This window comes from Sarcophilus harrisii, chromosome 3 (genome assembly GCF_902635505.1).
Source record: "Sarcophilus harrisii chromosome 3, mSarHar1.11, whole genome shotgun sequence".
In the NCBI taxonomy this organism is placed as follows: domain Eukaryota; kingdom Metazoa; phylum Chordata; class Mammalia; order Dasyuromorphia; family Dasyuridae; genus Sarcophilus; species Sarcophilus harrisii.
The window spans coordinates 418201419-418215518 of NC_045428.1; the positions used below are offsets into that span (position 1 = coordinate 418201419).

Genomic DNA, 14100 nt, shown 5'->3' on the forward strand with positions numbered 1-14100 from the left:
TATGCACATAGCCCTAGTTTGGGACCATGAGACAGAAAAAGACACATAACATACAGAAGTTTTTTGTCCTTAAGTAATTTGTAAAATATCTGGAGAGACGTGAAATTCATATGGAGAAATAAATGTATAGTTGAAAATTAAATAATAATGATATGAGACTAAATATTATAAGGCAACACAAGTGCTACGGTTAGGAAATGTTATCCATTTAAAGAAAGAAGAGAGCATGATAGTTTGCAATGATTAGGAAAAATTTGATGAAGGAAATGGTAACTGAGTTAGAACTACAGTAATAACAATTTCCATTTTTGTAGTGCATTAAGGATCCACACAATAATCCTGTGATATTGTTAACACAAATATTATTATATCACTTTTGTAGATGATTGAGTAATTGAAGGCCCAAGAAGTTTACTTAATTTGTCCAGGATCACATGGTAAAGAAATTTCAATCATTATTTCAAGTTGTCTCACCTGTTGTTCATTATACCATAGGTAAGATTTGTCTAGGTAGAAAAGAGGGTCTGAAATATTTTCTCAAAGAAATTGAAGAAATTGGGGATAACATGAAAGAGACTAAATGTGGGGAGGAATCATTAAGATGTATTAGCAGGATAATTGTAAGCCAGTTACCTGAATCAGCAGATTCACAAAGTGAAAAATGGGAAATAAAGTTGGAAATGTAGGTGGTGATTAGAATGTGGAAGGCCTTTACTGCTGGACTAAAGAATTCAAATTTTTTAATGTATCCTTTTACTTACAGATCAAATACAAAAGCTCAAAAAACATTTTCTTTCCCCTCAATGATAAATTATAAGCAAAACTTATTAATACATGAGTAATTTTTGAAAATGGTTGATTTTCTTAATTCCTTGAAATGAAAAAAAGAGAAATTGCTTGATCTTTTTGGTATTTTAAAATCTGAATTAAAGATTTAAAAAAGTATTTATACTTGTTTTAGGAAACCTTTTGAAATAATTCTATTATAATGAATGCCTTTTTAAGAAAATCAAATCTTTACAATAACTCAATTAAAAAAAATTTCTAAGAACTTTAATGGTAAGAGAAAAGAGACAAGAGAAATTTATCAAATATGCACATATATTGTTTTCTATTAGAAATTAGTTATTTTAAGAAAACATTCTTAATTTGACTTACAACTTCCATATCTATTCACCACTTTCTTATGTGTGTTTTCATCTCTATTAGGGTATAACCCCTTTTGAAGTAGGGATTATTTCATTTTTTATCTTTGTATTCCTCAGTGACTAGATTCCTGACATATAGTAAGCAATTATAATTACCTTTTTATTCACTCATCTACCACTCACTTGTTCATTGTAAAAGTTTGAAAACTTGGATCACATAAGATGGTTATTTCACTTCTTTCATGAAAAATTCAAAATTAATTTAAAAAAATTAGTAAATGAAGTGGAGCCAAGATGGCAGAAAAAAAGGCAGTGACTCTCCTGAGCTTTCCTCACTTCCAAAAACTTTTAAATAATGCCATAAAACCAACAAAAAGATAGGGTGAAATAACTTTTAAACCAAAGACAATTTAGAAGATTGTCATAAAAGGTTTTTCATGCCTGGTGGAGAGTACAGATCACATCAGCACAGCACAGACCCCTGAAAACCAGGAGCAGACCTTGGGAGGCACTGACTCAGCAGCATCAATATTTGGAGCTATAGTCCAGAGATGAGAAGGGGATTGAACAACTGATCAAAAGGATATTATGGGGGTCTCTTTGTTAGCAGTGGGGCAGGATTCTGTTGCTTTACCCATATTCAGATCTGGGTGGCAGTCCTAGATTGAGGAGGAGCATTGAGCTTTCAGCCACAGTGGAACAGGAACTCTTCTCATAGTTCTAGAGCAGAAAAGAATGCTTGGGGTCTCTCACAGACTAGAGAACAGTCCAAAAGAATGATAAACACCCCTCCTTAGATCATAGCATCTTGGAAGAACTGGAAACTTAAAAGTCCCTGGAAGTATTTCTGAAATGAGCTGCACAAACCCCCCAAAGCTTGGGAAAGTTCCCTTTACCCTGGAAGCATAACCCTGCTTTAATAAAGAGTTAAAAGTCAAGTAATAAATGGGGGGGGGGGGGGGGAAAAAAAAAAAAAAAAAAAAAAGAAAAAAGAAAAAAAAAAGGGGGGGGGGGGGGAGGGAAAACAACAACAAAAAAAATTCTAATGATAGGAAACTTCTATGGTGACAAGGAAGATAAAAACACACACTCAGAAGACGATAACCAAGTCAAAACTCCTTATATCCAAAGCCTACAAGTAAAGTATGAATTGGTATCAGGTCATGAAAAAGCTCCAAAAAAGTTTGAAAATCAAGGAAGAAAAGTGGAAGAAAAATTGGGAAGAGAAATGTGAGTGATACAAGAAAACCATGAAAAAAGTCAACAACTTTTGGTAAAGGAGATACAAAAATACTGAAAAAAAATATTACCTTAAAAACAGAAGAAGTCAGATGGCAAAAGAGGTCCAAAAAGCCAGTGAGAAGAAGAGTACCTTGAAAAGTAGAATTGGCCAAATGGAAAAGGAAGTACAAAAACTCATTGAAGAAAATAATTCCTTAAAAACTAGAATTGAACAAATGGAAGCTAATGATTTTATGAGAAATCAAGAAACAATAAAACAAAACCAAAAGAATAAAAAAAATAGAAGACAATTGAAATATTTCATTTGAAAAAAAACTGAGCTAGAAAATAGATTCTGAAGAGATAATTTAAAAATTATTAAAATACCTGAAAACCACAATAAAAAAGAGCTTAGACATCATCTTTCAAGAAATTATCAAGAATTATCAAGAAACTTCCCTAATATTCTAGAACCATATAGTAAATATGATTTACCAATAGTAAAATAGAAATTGAAAGATCTATCAACCATTTGAAAGAGATCCCAAAATGAAAATACCCAGGACTATTATAGCCAAATTCCAAATTGTCCAGGTCAAGAAGAAAATGTTGCAAGCAGTCAGAAGGAAACCATTCATGTATTATGGAGCCACAGTCAAGATAACACAATATTTAGCAGTTTTTCAATTCCATCCAAGCAGAGGATTTGGAATATGATATTCTGAAGGGCAAAAGAAGGGGATTACAACCAAGAAATCACCCACTCAGCAAAATTGAGTATAATCTTTCAGGGAGAAAAGTGAATGCAGAAGTTTCAAGCATTCATGATGATAATACCAGAGCTGAATTGAAAATCTCACTTTCAAAAATGATTCTAGATAATCACAAAAAGACAAAACAGGAAAATGAAATCATATGGGATTTAGTAATATTAAAAAGTTTATATTCCTGCATGGGAAAATGATACATATAACTCATAAAATTTTCTCATTATTAGGGTAGTCAGGAATATAATTATATAAAGGGCACAGCTGTGAATTAAATATGAATGAATGAAATATAAAATAAATAAAATTAAGGGAGAAAAAGAGGAATAGACTGGAAGAAAGGGGAAAGGAGAGGTAAAATGGAGCAAATCATCTCAAGAGGAAAGAAAAAAGATTTTTACAGTGGAAGGGAAGATAAAAGAAGTGGGGGGATAAGTGAATCGTACTCTTGTCAGAATTGGGTTAAAGAGGAAATAGTATACACACTCAATTGGATATGGAAATTTATATTATCTTATAGGAAAGTAGGAAAGGAAGGAGATAGGAAAAGGGGATGGGTAACAGAAGGGAAGGTATATTGGGAAGAAGGCATTCAGAAGCAAAAAACTTTTGAGAATAGGCAGGATGAAAGGAGAGAGAGAATAGAATAAACAGGGGGGATAGGATGGAGGAAAATACTATTAGCAATCATAACTGAAAAAAAATTGAAGCAAATTTCACTAATAAAGGCCAAATTTTTCAAATATATAGAAACTGATTCAAATTTTATAAAAATAGGAGTCATAATCCAATTGATAAATGATAAAGAGAAATGAACAATTTTTAGATGAAGTAATCAAAGCTAATTGTAGCCATATAAGAAGGTGCTCTAAATCACTACTGATTGGAGGAAGGCAAACTGAAATAATTCTGAAGTACTATCTCATATTTATTAGATTGGCTAATAGGATAGAAAAGGAGAGTTGGAGGGGATGTGGGGAAAATGAGATATTAATACATCATTGGTGAAGTTTTGAACTGGTTAAACTATTCTTTAGAGCAATTTGGATCTATGCCTAAATCAAGAATACCCTTGACCTAGCAGTGTCACTGTATTGAAAAAGAGATTAAAAGAAGGAAGGTGGAGGAACTAAATTTACAGAAATATCTATAGCAGCTTTTTTTTCTGGTGGCAGGGAATTGAAAATTGGGAAGGGGCTCATCAATTAGGAAATGATAGAACAAATTGTGCTATGAGATTGTGATATAATGCTATTATGCTATCAGAAATGATGAGCAAGATACTCTCAACAACACTAACAACAAATAAACAAACACTAGAAAGACTTCTATGAGCTGATGCAAAGTGAAATGTTCTGTGTACCACCTGTCAGATTGGCTAAGATGACAGGAAAAAATAATGATGATTGTTGGAGGGGATGCGGGAAAACTGGGACATTGATGCATTGTTGGTGGAGTTGTGAACGAATCCAACCATTATGGAGAGTAGTTTGGAACTATGCTCAAAAAGTTATCAAACTGTGCATACCCTTTGATCCAGCAGTGTTACTACTGGGATTATATCCCAAAGAGATTATAAAGAAGGGAAAGGGACCTGTATGTGCACGAATGTTTGTGGCAGCCCTTTTTGTAGTGGCTAAAAACTGGAAACTGAATGGATGTCCATCAGTTGGAGAATGGTTGAATAAATTGTGGTATATGAAAATTATGGAATATTACTGTTCTGTAAGAAATGACCAACAGGATGATTTCACAAAGGCCTGGAGAGACTTACATGAACTGATGCTGAGTGAAATGAGCAGGACCAGGAGATCATTATATACTTCAACAACAATACTATATGATGACCAATTCTGATGGACCAGGCCATCCTCAGCAACGAGATCAACCAAATCATTTCTAATGGAGCAGTAATGAACTGAACTAGCTATGCCCAGAAAAAGAACTCTGGGAGATGACTAAAAACCATTACATTGAATTCCCAATCCCTATATTTATGCACACCTGCATTTTTGATTTCCTTCACAAGCTAATTGTACAATATTTCAGAGTCTGATTCTTTTTCTACAGCAAAATAACGTTTTGGTCAGGTATACTTATTGTGTATCTAATTTATATTTTAATATATTTAACATCTACTGGTCATCCTTCCATCTAGGGGAGGGGGTGGGGGGGTAAGAGGTGAAAAATTGGAACAAGAGGTTTGGCAATTATTAATGCTGTAAAGTTACCCATGTATATATCCTATAAATAAAAGGCTATTAAAAAAAAAAAGAAATGTACTGTGTACAAAGTAACAACATTTTAAGATGATCAGCTATAAATGACTTAGCTATTCTCATCAATACAATGAACCAAGACATGTCTGAAGGATGTATGATGAAAAATGCTATCCATACTCAAAGGAAAAAAAAAAAAACTAATGATGTCTGAATGTAGCATGAATCATACTGTTATTAACTTTCTTTTTGTTGAGTTTTTTTTAATGTTTCTTTTCCAACATGATTAACATAGAAATATGTTTTGCATAGCTACTTATATATATCCTATATCAAATTGCTTGCCTTCTATTGAGGGGGATAGGTAGGAAAGAAGGGAGAGAATTTGGAACTCAAATTTTAAAAAACAAGTATTAAAATTGTTTTACATATAATTGGGGGAAATAAAATATTAGATACTTTTTTTTAAATTAGCAAATACATACTAAGTAGACATAAGTGACAGCTATACTCTATGGTATCTCACTGGGGGGGAAAGCAGTAGTAAAGAAATTGTTTGGTATGGTTTGTCAGTCAATAAAGAATTACTGGAGGTTTCTGAACTGGAAGATTACATGAAGAAAAAAGGGGCACTGATATTAGCCTGGCAAGAGTCTACAGAAAATGCTTAGGGAGATGATAAGATGAGAGAAAAACCACTCAACTACTAAGTATCCCTAGATACCTAGTGGTAGAACATAGTTGGCACTGACACAGAAGCTTGAGGCTATAGTATTTGTAACATTTTAGCAAAGAAACATGGTTATGTAGAAACAACCAATGGTGTATCTATGACTGATAATGTTGTGCAAATATATGTCCTAGTAGTCTCCAGTTTCTGCTTAGAGGATGGAAGTATGTTTCCTTATTTGTATTCTACTATTGTTACTATCTTCTTAGTTACTTAGAGTTTGGCTTACTTTAGTGATCTATTTATTTGAAATATTGTATTCATTAAGGGCATAGTTCTTCTAGTTTTGCTTATTTCATTTTATGTTGACTCATACAAATCTTCCTTTCTCCCCTTGAGCTATAAATTCTATTTAATAGAGAAATTAGTTTTAATGAAGTGCCTACATTAACATTAACATTGATTTGGGAAGAAAAAATATTCCAAACTATGTTGGGCTTTACAACTATTTTCCCTTTGCCAGGACATATAATACTCACTTACTAATAGGTTCTTTCTGTTTGAAGAAAGAAATCAGACTCATATTGCTGATTTTTTTTTCTCTACCTAGCATTAATAACCCCAATAATGTAACTCTGTTTCTACAAAGTTAAATCATTGATCCAAAATGACTAGCAATAAGCTTTTCTAGTTGTGGTGATCGCTATCTAGTTTTCCCAGTTAGGTACTTTCTTGTGACCAAGAATTATTAGAAACCAGAAATAAAATCTATGGACCTGAAATAAAAATCAATTCAGAGACTAACTTGAGGACAAAACTCATAATAAATATTATTAGGATAGTACATGAAGCAAATGGGATCCACTGTAGAGTCACCACAGATTCAAGGGAAGCTTTCATTCAAAATCCAGAAGTAATGCATCAATGTCTTTGATTTTTTTTTTTTAAATAACCAGTCAAAAGGTACACTTAGTTTAAAACAAAGGCATTTAATTAAATAACATAGTTAGAAAAGCTGCATTCATAATATCAAGCAAAATAATATTTATAAAGCATTTAGCACAAAGTATAGCACATAGTAGATGTTTAATAAACCCTTGTTCCCTTACCCCATAAATCTATAGTATAATATATTAATTTGTACAGTAGGGAAAGTAGCTGTGAACATATAGAGATTATTCACAAGTCATCCATATAAAGAAAAAAGTGTAACCAGAGCCTGTGTAGAGGGGCAACTCATGTATTCTGATAATGTTTCTGTACTTTTACTATATCAGCTTTCCACTCAGTATGTTGGTCCTGGGATTACTGTTTATGATTACTCTCTGAGTATCACGCATTCCCAAGCTAGCTTAGTATGAAAATGAATTTGAGAAAGATAAAGAGACAATTGCTCTCCACTTAGCTAGCCTTCATTCCTGCTTTTGTTTTATCACCTGTAGAATATCAGTTGCTTTGTTATTTCATTCTAGATAGTCAAAAATCCACTTTTCCCCAATGACAACCCACTTATCCCTCAAGGTGGGAAATTTTGGTGTATCTAGTGTGAAAATTCTTGATTTTTTTCATTACAATGAAAGTTCTAACCAAGAAGTTTTTTCTATTCCTAAGGAAGCATTGAGAGCACTATCACTACAAGAAAATTTAGGAAATCAGAATTTATTATTCAAGACACAATAAGATTTTTGGTATGGTTCAACAAACATTAAGCACCAATTGTGTACAAAAGCTGTGATAAGTATGAGATGACAATGAGAGAAAAGGGAACTCTTACAAGTTCATATTTAGGAAAAGAGTGTTATCTCAGGGAAACGAAAATTCAGAAAGATGAGCAAAAGATGAGCTAAGACCTCAGTAGTGTACAGTAAAATGTGGTGATATGCCTCCTCACCATATGCTCATTCCATGAGAACTTCACTAAACCAATATGAAATGAGAAAGTCATGTGCTTGATATTGGAGTTTCTGGCAACAATTTGCTTAACAACTTTTTTTAAATTGTTACCTCAAAAGGCTAAGTTGTGATGTTCAGTATTAGGATGCATTCCAGACCAATTTATCCTACAAATATAAAGCGTTAGCTAAGCAAAACTCATCAAACATTAAAATCTAGTTTATGGGACAGCTCTGTTTCTTTTTAATTTCAGGCCTCTTTTTCAAGCTCCATTCTCTTAATGGGTTATTTGTTTCTAGTTTTTTTTTTTTTTTTTTTAATTTGGGTTTGTTTTCTTTTGCTTATGTGAATCCAGCCTTCATGACATAATGTTGCTATAGCAATGAATATGATACAAATAGATGGTTACAAGGTAAAAAGGAAAGGTTAAAGCTTGAGGAAGCCAGTTTTTGCATGTTAAAATAGTAAAGGTACAAATGCTTTCAAAGGAAACTTTGTTATAGAATACATTAAAAATGTAATTATATTTTCCATTATCTCTCCTAAAATAACAAATTCAACTTAACACAGGAGATCATAAAAATGTACACCAAAATACTCTTAAAATAATCAAGTACAACAGGTTGTAGTGGGTTAAATATTGTACTAATGATAATATATGTGTAATACCTCCTTTCACCCATTTGCACTGGCAGATGAGGTCCCAGAGAGCAGTTAAATACTAATCACTTAAGAATTTTGGGCAAGGGGAGGGAGGATTAACCCTGAAATATGGCAGATTTCTAGTACTGTCATTCAAATCTTTATCAAGTCTGCTTATTATTATTCAACTAATAGAACTCTATTAGTATTTTTGAAGAGATTTAGAAAAAAGACATAGCCATAAGCCATAAGCCATAATACATAATAGCCATAAGACAATTTCCCTGGGGCCAAAGTACACTCTCTCTTTGAATATGTAAATTCCTTGTGGAGAGTGGGCTCAAACTAAGATTAGAACCAAAGTCAGGCCCAAAAGGAGGGAACATATATAGTCCAAGGGTACCTCTTAATTCCTGACCCTGGAAGTCCTTTTCTCACATCATGGAATCCTCATAAGATTGTTTTACTGGGCTCTGATCAGAGGCTTTCTGAAATCTATAATCAGTCTTTCTGTCAAGAAGGCTCATGATTCCTGGCAAACTGTCTTTCTGCCCATTTGCTGGCATTTCCTTGTTATCAGCTATTACTAATGTGGGGGCTCTGTTATTGAACTCCTATTCTTTTGGAAAACTCTGGTGGTTTTGAAGGTTCTCTCAAATGTTTGGGCATGCCCACTTCAGAATATTCAATTCATCTAAGATCAGGAAAAAAACACACAAAAGAAACAGAGTGCCATATCCTTAGAGACATATATGGAAGGTAGATAGAGGCTAACTTCCCTACCTCTTCTCACTGCCCCCTCCCTCGATGAACTCAAAACAATCATCCTCATTGAAGAGTTGCCAAAGGGAACAAAGAAAAGAAGGAAACAAGCACAGAAAGAAAATAAGCATTTATTAAGCACCTACTATGTGCCAAGTACTGTGCTAAGTGCTTCACAAATATCTCATTTGACCCTTAACAACCTTGTTAGGTAGGTGTTATTATCCCATTTTGTAGTTGAGGAAACTGAGAAAAAGAGATTGTGACTTGACCAAGATCACTTAGCTGGTAAGCATCTGAAAATGGGTTTGAACTCAGGCTTTCCTAGCCCTATGTCCAGTGCTCTACCCACAGCCACCTATTTGCTTCTGGAGAAATTCATTTTTGGTTCAACCTCTTTTGAGTCACTAGTACTTACTCAAGTTTTGGCCAAAACCCAGCTACCCCCAAGTGTCTATGTGGTCATTTGAATTAAGAGTAAAATGAGAATAGTATGTATGGGGCAGCTTGGTAGTATATTGGATGGAATGGCAACACTTTAGTCTAGAAAACCTGAGTTCAAATCTCTCCTCAGATACTGTGATCCTGCACAGAAGCCTATTTGCCTCAGTTTCCTCATTTATAAAATGAGCTGGAGAAGGAAATGGTCACAAAGAGGCATGACTAAACAAAAGATTTAAACTTACTTCAGGGACTGGGTTTTCATTGTCAATTCTATTAGATATAAATTATACAAAGTTGTTTACTAAACAACACTGCCAAGTAAAATCACCTAGATTGCTACAAAGCTAATTAAGAGATTAATTTGTAATAGTCTAATCATACTGTGAAAGAGTTTTGCAAATACTATCATCTCAATTTTACAAATAATGAAACTGAGGCTTAGAAAATTTATGTGATTTGTTTGTGGTTATGTGGTTAAAAAGTATCAGTAGGATTTTGAACTTGGGGGCTTTTAAATTTTTCAATGTAATTTCTGCAATAGTACTCTGTCCTCAAGAGTCTATTCTTCTAGCTATTCACTTTCCTTAATTCTTATTTACATTTATTGAAAGGTAGTTGTTTTATTCATTATAGATTCTCAAAGATCATGCTAAGATTCTCCTGGAATTTTAATTCTGGAAGAAGAGTTTAAATATGAGATGAAATGTTTGGGATGCTGAAATGATAGTATTTGAAAGATATTTCACGGTCTTAATATAGCAAATATTTAAATTTTTCAAAGTTGGTTTTTTACCACTAGTACAAAGAACTTTGATCTAAAGGCTCAAAAATCTTTTTTTGATACAGGTTCTTTCACTCAGTTACCATGATGCCTGACAAAGCACTTAAACTTTACTTGCCTTGGTTTACTCATGCTATTTTTAAAGTGAAATTGTTATCTACTTGCTAACAATATTTTATTAGGAAGAGGATTAAAGAGAAGGACATGCAGTATGTTTTGAATACTTAAACTATGAAATATTTCTATAACAACAGGATTATTAAAACTCTAGCCTATTATCTTCCTAGAGGTTTCAGTAATTTTTTTTTTCAATCTGGAGATATGGTTATATTCGTACATAGGCACTCATCAATACAGAATTAATGGTGCAAGTACTAAATAATGAATAAAGCAAGGCAGTAAAAAAAATCTAATGTTTTCTAGCATTTTGTTGCATAAGTTTTTAGTATGTGTGTGTTTTTTTAAAGCATCTGTTTTGTGGGTGTCTGGAAGGCCTTAGAGGCTTGTCCCACCTCCCTATATTTTTTTCTCCTTAATTGATTCAGGACAAAATAGGAACAGAATATTTCCACCCTGTAGAGTTTTTTTGTGCCCTTAAAAGAAAAACAGTTCTTAATTTCTGCATTGCTACAACTCTAACAGACTTGAAAAACAAATTACTGTTCAGTGATAATCCCATGCCTAGTCCTGATATGTTTGTGTTTCTTGGATTAATAAGAACCAACTATTGTCTATACCTTGAGCCTAGTAAAAATAGAGAAACCTGATATTTTTACTCTCAATCAAGTGAAGGAACAAGAATAGTATGATTTTTAAATCTAGAGGAGTCTTTGATTCTAAAACCATTAATTTCTATTACTGAGGAATCTTTTAAAGACAATGAGAGCTATCTTCTCCTAATAGTAATATTAGTAACATTAAATACCTTATTTTTAGCTCCTCTGAGTGGCTAATTTAAAAGCATTCAGTTCACTTTCTGCACATGCCAAGACTGGATAAAGCAGAAATGGATTGCAGGTTAATTGTTGCTAATTAGTAATTTCTCCCCATAACAGTATTTTCACTCGCAATAAATGTGTTAGTTATAACCAATTAATAGCAAAGAGTCATCGGCATAAACATAATACTTTAATTAGTTAGTTGTTTTAGTGTAATTTAAAGGGATCCAAATTCTGAAATAGATTTCTGTTGATTGTGACAACAAAACAGTATATTCCAGAGGAAGGAATTTAAGGCGTTGGCAGCCTGGGATATAGATATGTACACACACGTATATTATTTATACACACACAAATATATATATAGTTTATCACCTGAAGCAGGTGATATAATCTCCTGTCAAAATGGGATAGAGACATCCTAGGTAGAGATGCTTGAGTGAGGTGAAATATGCAAGAATCCTGGGAGGCTCATCCTAAGTGCATTTACCCAAGGTGCCATAGTCTTACATTAGCGGGTACAAAGTTTTAGGGACAAGTGGCATTGGCTTTCTAAGTATAGCACATTGGCAGATTCCTGCAATTTTTGGGGGGTGGGGGCAGGATCCGGGCAGCACAGGAACATATACCGGGTAATATGTCAGCACGCTGGTTTTTATGCAATCCGGGCAGGATATAACAAAGTAAACAAAAAGTCTTAATACCTGGGGACAAGAGGGAAGGTTCATCATAACATGACGAAACGAGAGGAATATTCAGGGAGTCTTGATTAGAGGCAATACGAATGGCTGGTTATAAGATCATCTCCCAGAAACTATTTCCTACAGTGCTTTGTTAGGGTTCCACTTTTGCTCCCCTTTCCACATCTAATAGGCCCCCTTGCTTCTTCACTTTCCCTAGTCAGTCTTTTTTACTCTCCCTCACCAGTGCCCTGAGGGCTGAAGAGAGGAGAAAGGGGCGGAGGCTCGCTCTTGGGAAGCAGTTCGACTCTGCCCGCCTCTACCCCTTCTTCCACCCCCCAACCACGCCTCCGCAGCTCCCCGCGTGTCCCCGTGGCATTTGGGGCCGGTGGCTGGAGCTCTACACACCTCCTGCCTGGGGGGCGTGGGATGGGGGAAGGGGAGGAAAACGGAGAGGGGTGCAGGCACCGGTTAGTGGCGACCGCACACTTCAAAAAGCGTCCCTGGGTTGCGCTCTACTCTCGTACTTGGGAACTTCAGAGCGCCGTGCACCCACCTTCTCTCCTTCCCTCCCTGGTTTCCCCGGTCCGTCCCCTGTTGTCTGGTCTTCAGCCTGTCCCTTGTGGTGGCCATGACCCAGGCGCTCCACTTCACGTTCCAGCAGGCTCTGTTGCTCTTCGCCATCGCCGCCTCTTTCTCGGAAGGTACGGCCGCCTCTTCACCCCAGCAGTGGCGCAGGACCATAGAGGTGTCCAAGCAGGCGCACGGCTGAGCTCTCCGCGCTCTTGGGCGCAGGGCAGATCTGGGCTCTCCTTTGAGCCGGCCGGCCAGAGCTTTAGGGAGGGGGTGCCCAGAGCAGCGGTCGTAACAAGGCGCCGAGGGAAGCGCGGCTGACTGGATGATTTATGGGGGCGGCATTTTAAAGTGCAGCTTGGGCACTTGCTGAATGGAAGCCCCGGGGAGAAACAGGTGTATCCCGGAAGAGAGGTTCGAAAGTGCGTATGATCCCGGGAGCTGCAATCTAGGAAGAATTGCAGGGAGGGAAGCGGCGAGATCAGGAAGGGGCTTAGTTGGAAACCCAAGGTGGGCTTGAAGAGTAAGGTCGGGGGAAATAGTGGGTGACAGGTGTGTGGGCCTGAGGAGTAGGATATAGAAAGCCGAAGGGGTGTGTGTGTGTGTGTGTGTGTGTGTGTGTGTGTGTGTGTGTGTGTACGTATACTTATGCGGGGTCGTGGGCTGCTCAATGCTAAAGGAGCAGTTAGGAACATTGGTGCTATGAGCACAAGGCAGCGGGGGCCACTGGAGAGGTCCGTGGTGTTTCAATCTCAGAAACCCATGGATACAGTGGGAGGTGATTTGGTGAAACGGGGTAACTGAAATATGACTGCGTGCCCTAAGGCAAAGTGGGAGCTGCCTTTAGAGAAGACTAAGCCTTGAAGTCTTTCTCCTACGCTATTTTTGAGATACTATCTTTATTAAGGGCTCCTTTTAAAAAAAGAAAGAAGGTTGATAAATCCCTCTTACGTTTATCTCAGGTCTTTTGCTGGGTTATCTGATCTTAATAATCATAAGTAAAACTTTTTAAAAATTTTATGATTATGTGCAACTGGGGAAATGATTTGTTTTGCAAAATCTCTTGTCCAGGGGTTTCTTTTTAAATAAATAAAAATTCTAAGATCATTTCTACCAACGTTTCTTTGAGTTATAAGACTCAACGCATTCTTATCCTTTCAATAATTCTGTCAAAGCTATATATTTTATGTATACATATCATATATTGTATAAATATGCATATATAGTATAAATATGCATATATAGCCTTTCTCTCTGTGTGTGTATATGTATACATATACATATATATTTGCATCTAATAGACAAAAAAAATTGTTTTTAGAAAGTTTACTTAGTTCTAAACTTGCCAGATACTTTTCTACT

The 14100-nt window shown here is 35.6% G+C and overlaps 1 protein-coding gene across 3 annotated transcripts in view; it reads left to right on the forward strand.

Annotated features, from left to right (window-relative positions):
• Positions 1-12530: 12530 nt before the first annotated feature.
• ACVR1C (activin A receptor type 1C) overlaps positions 12531-14100 on the forward strand; it is a 90599-nt gene continuing 89029 nt past the window's right edge. For all 3 annotated transcript variants that reach the window (XM_023499220.2, XM_012544727.3, XM_031960647.1), the window contains exon 1: positions 12531-12869. In XM_023499220.2, the coding sequence (XP_023354988.1) occupies positions 12797-12869 (73 nt within the window). In that variant the 5' untranslated portion in view covers positions 12531-12796. The remainder of the gene's footprint in view (positions 12870-14100) is intronic.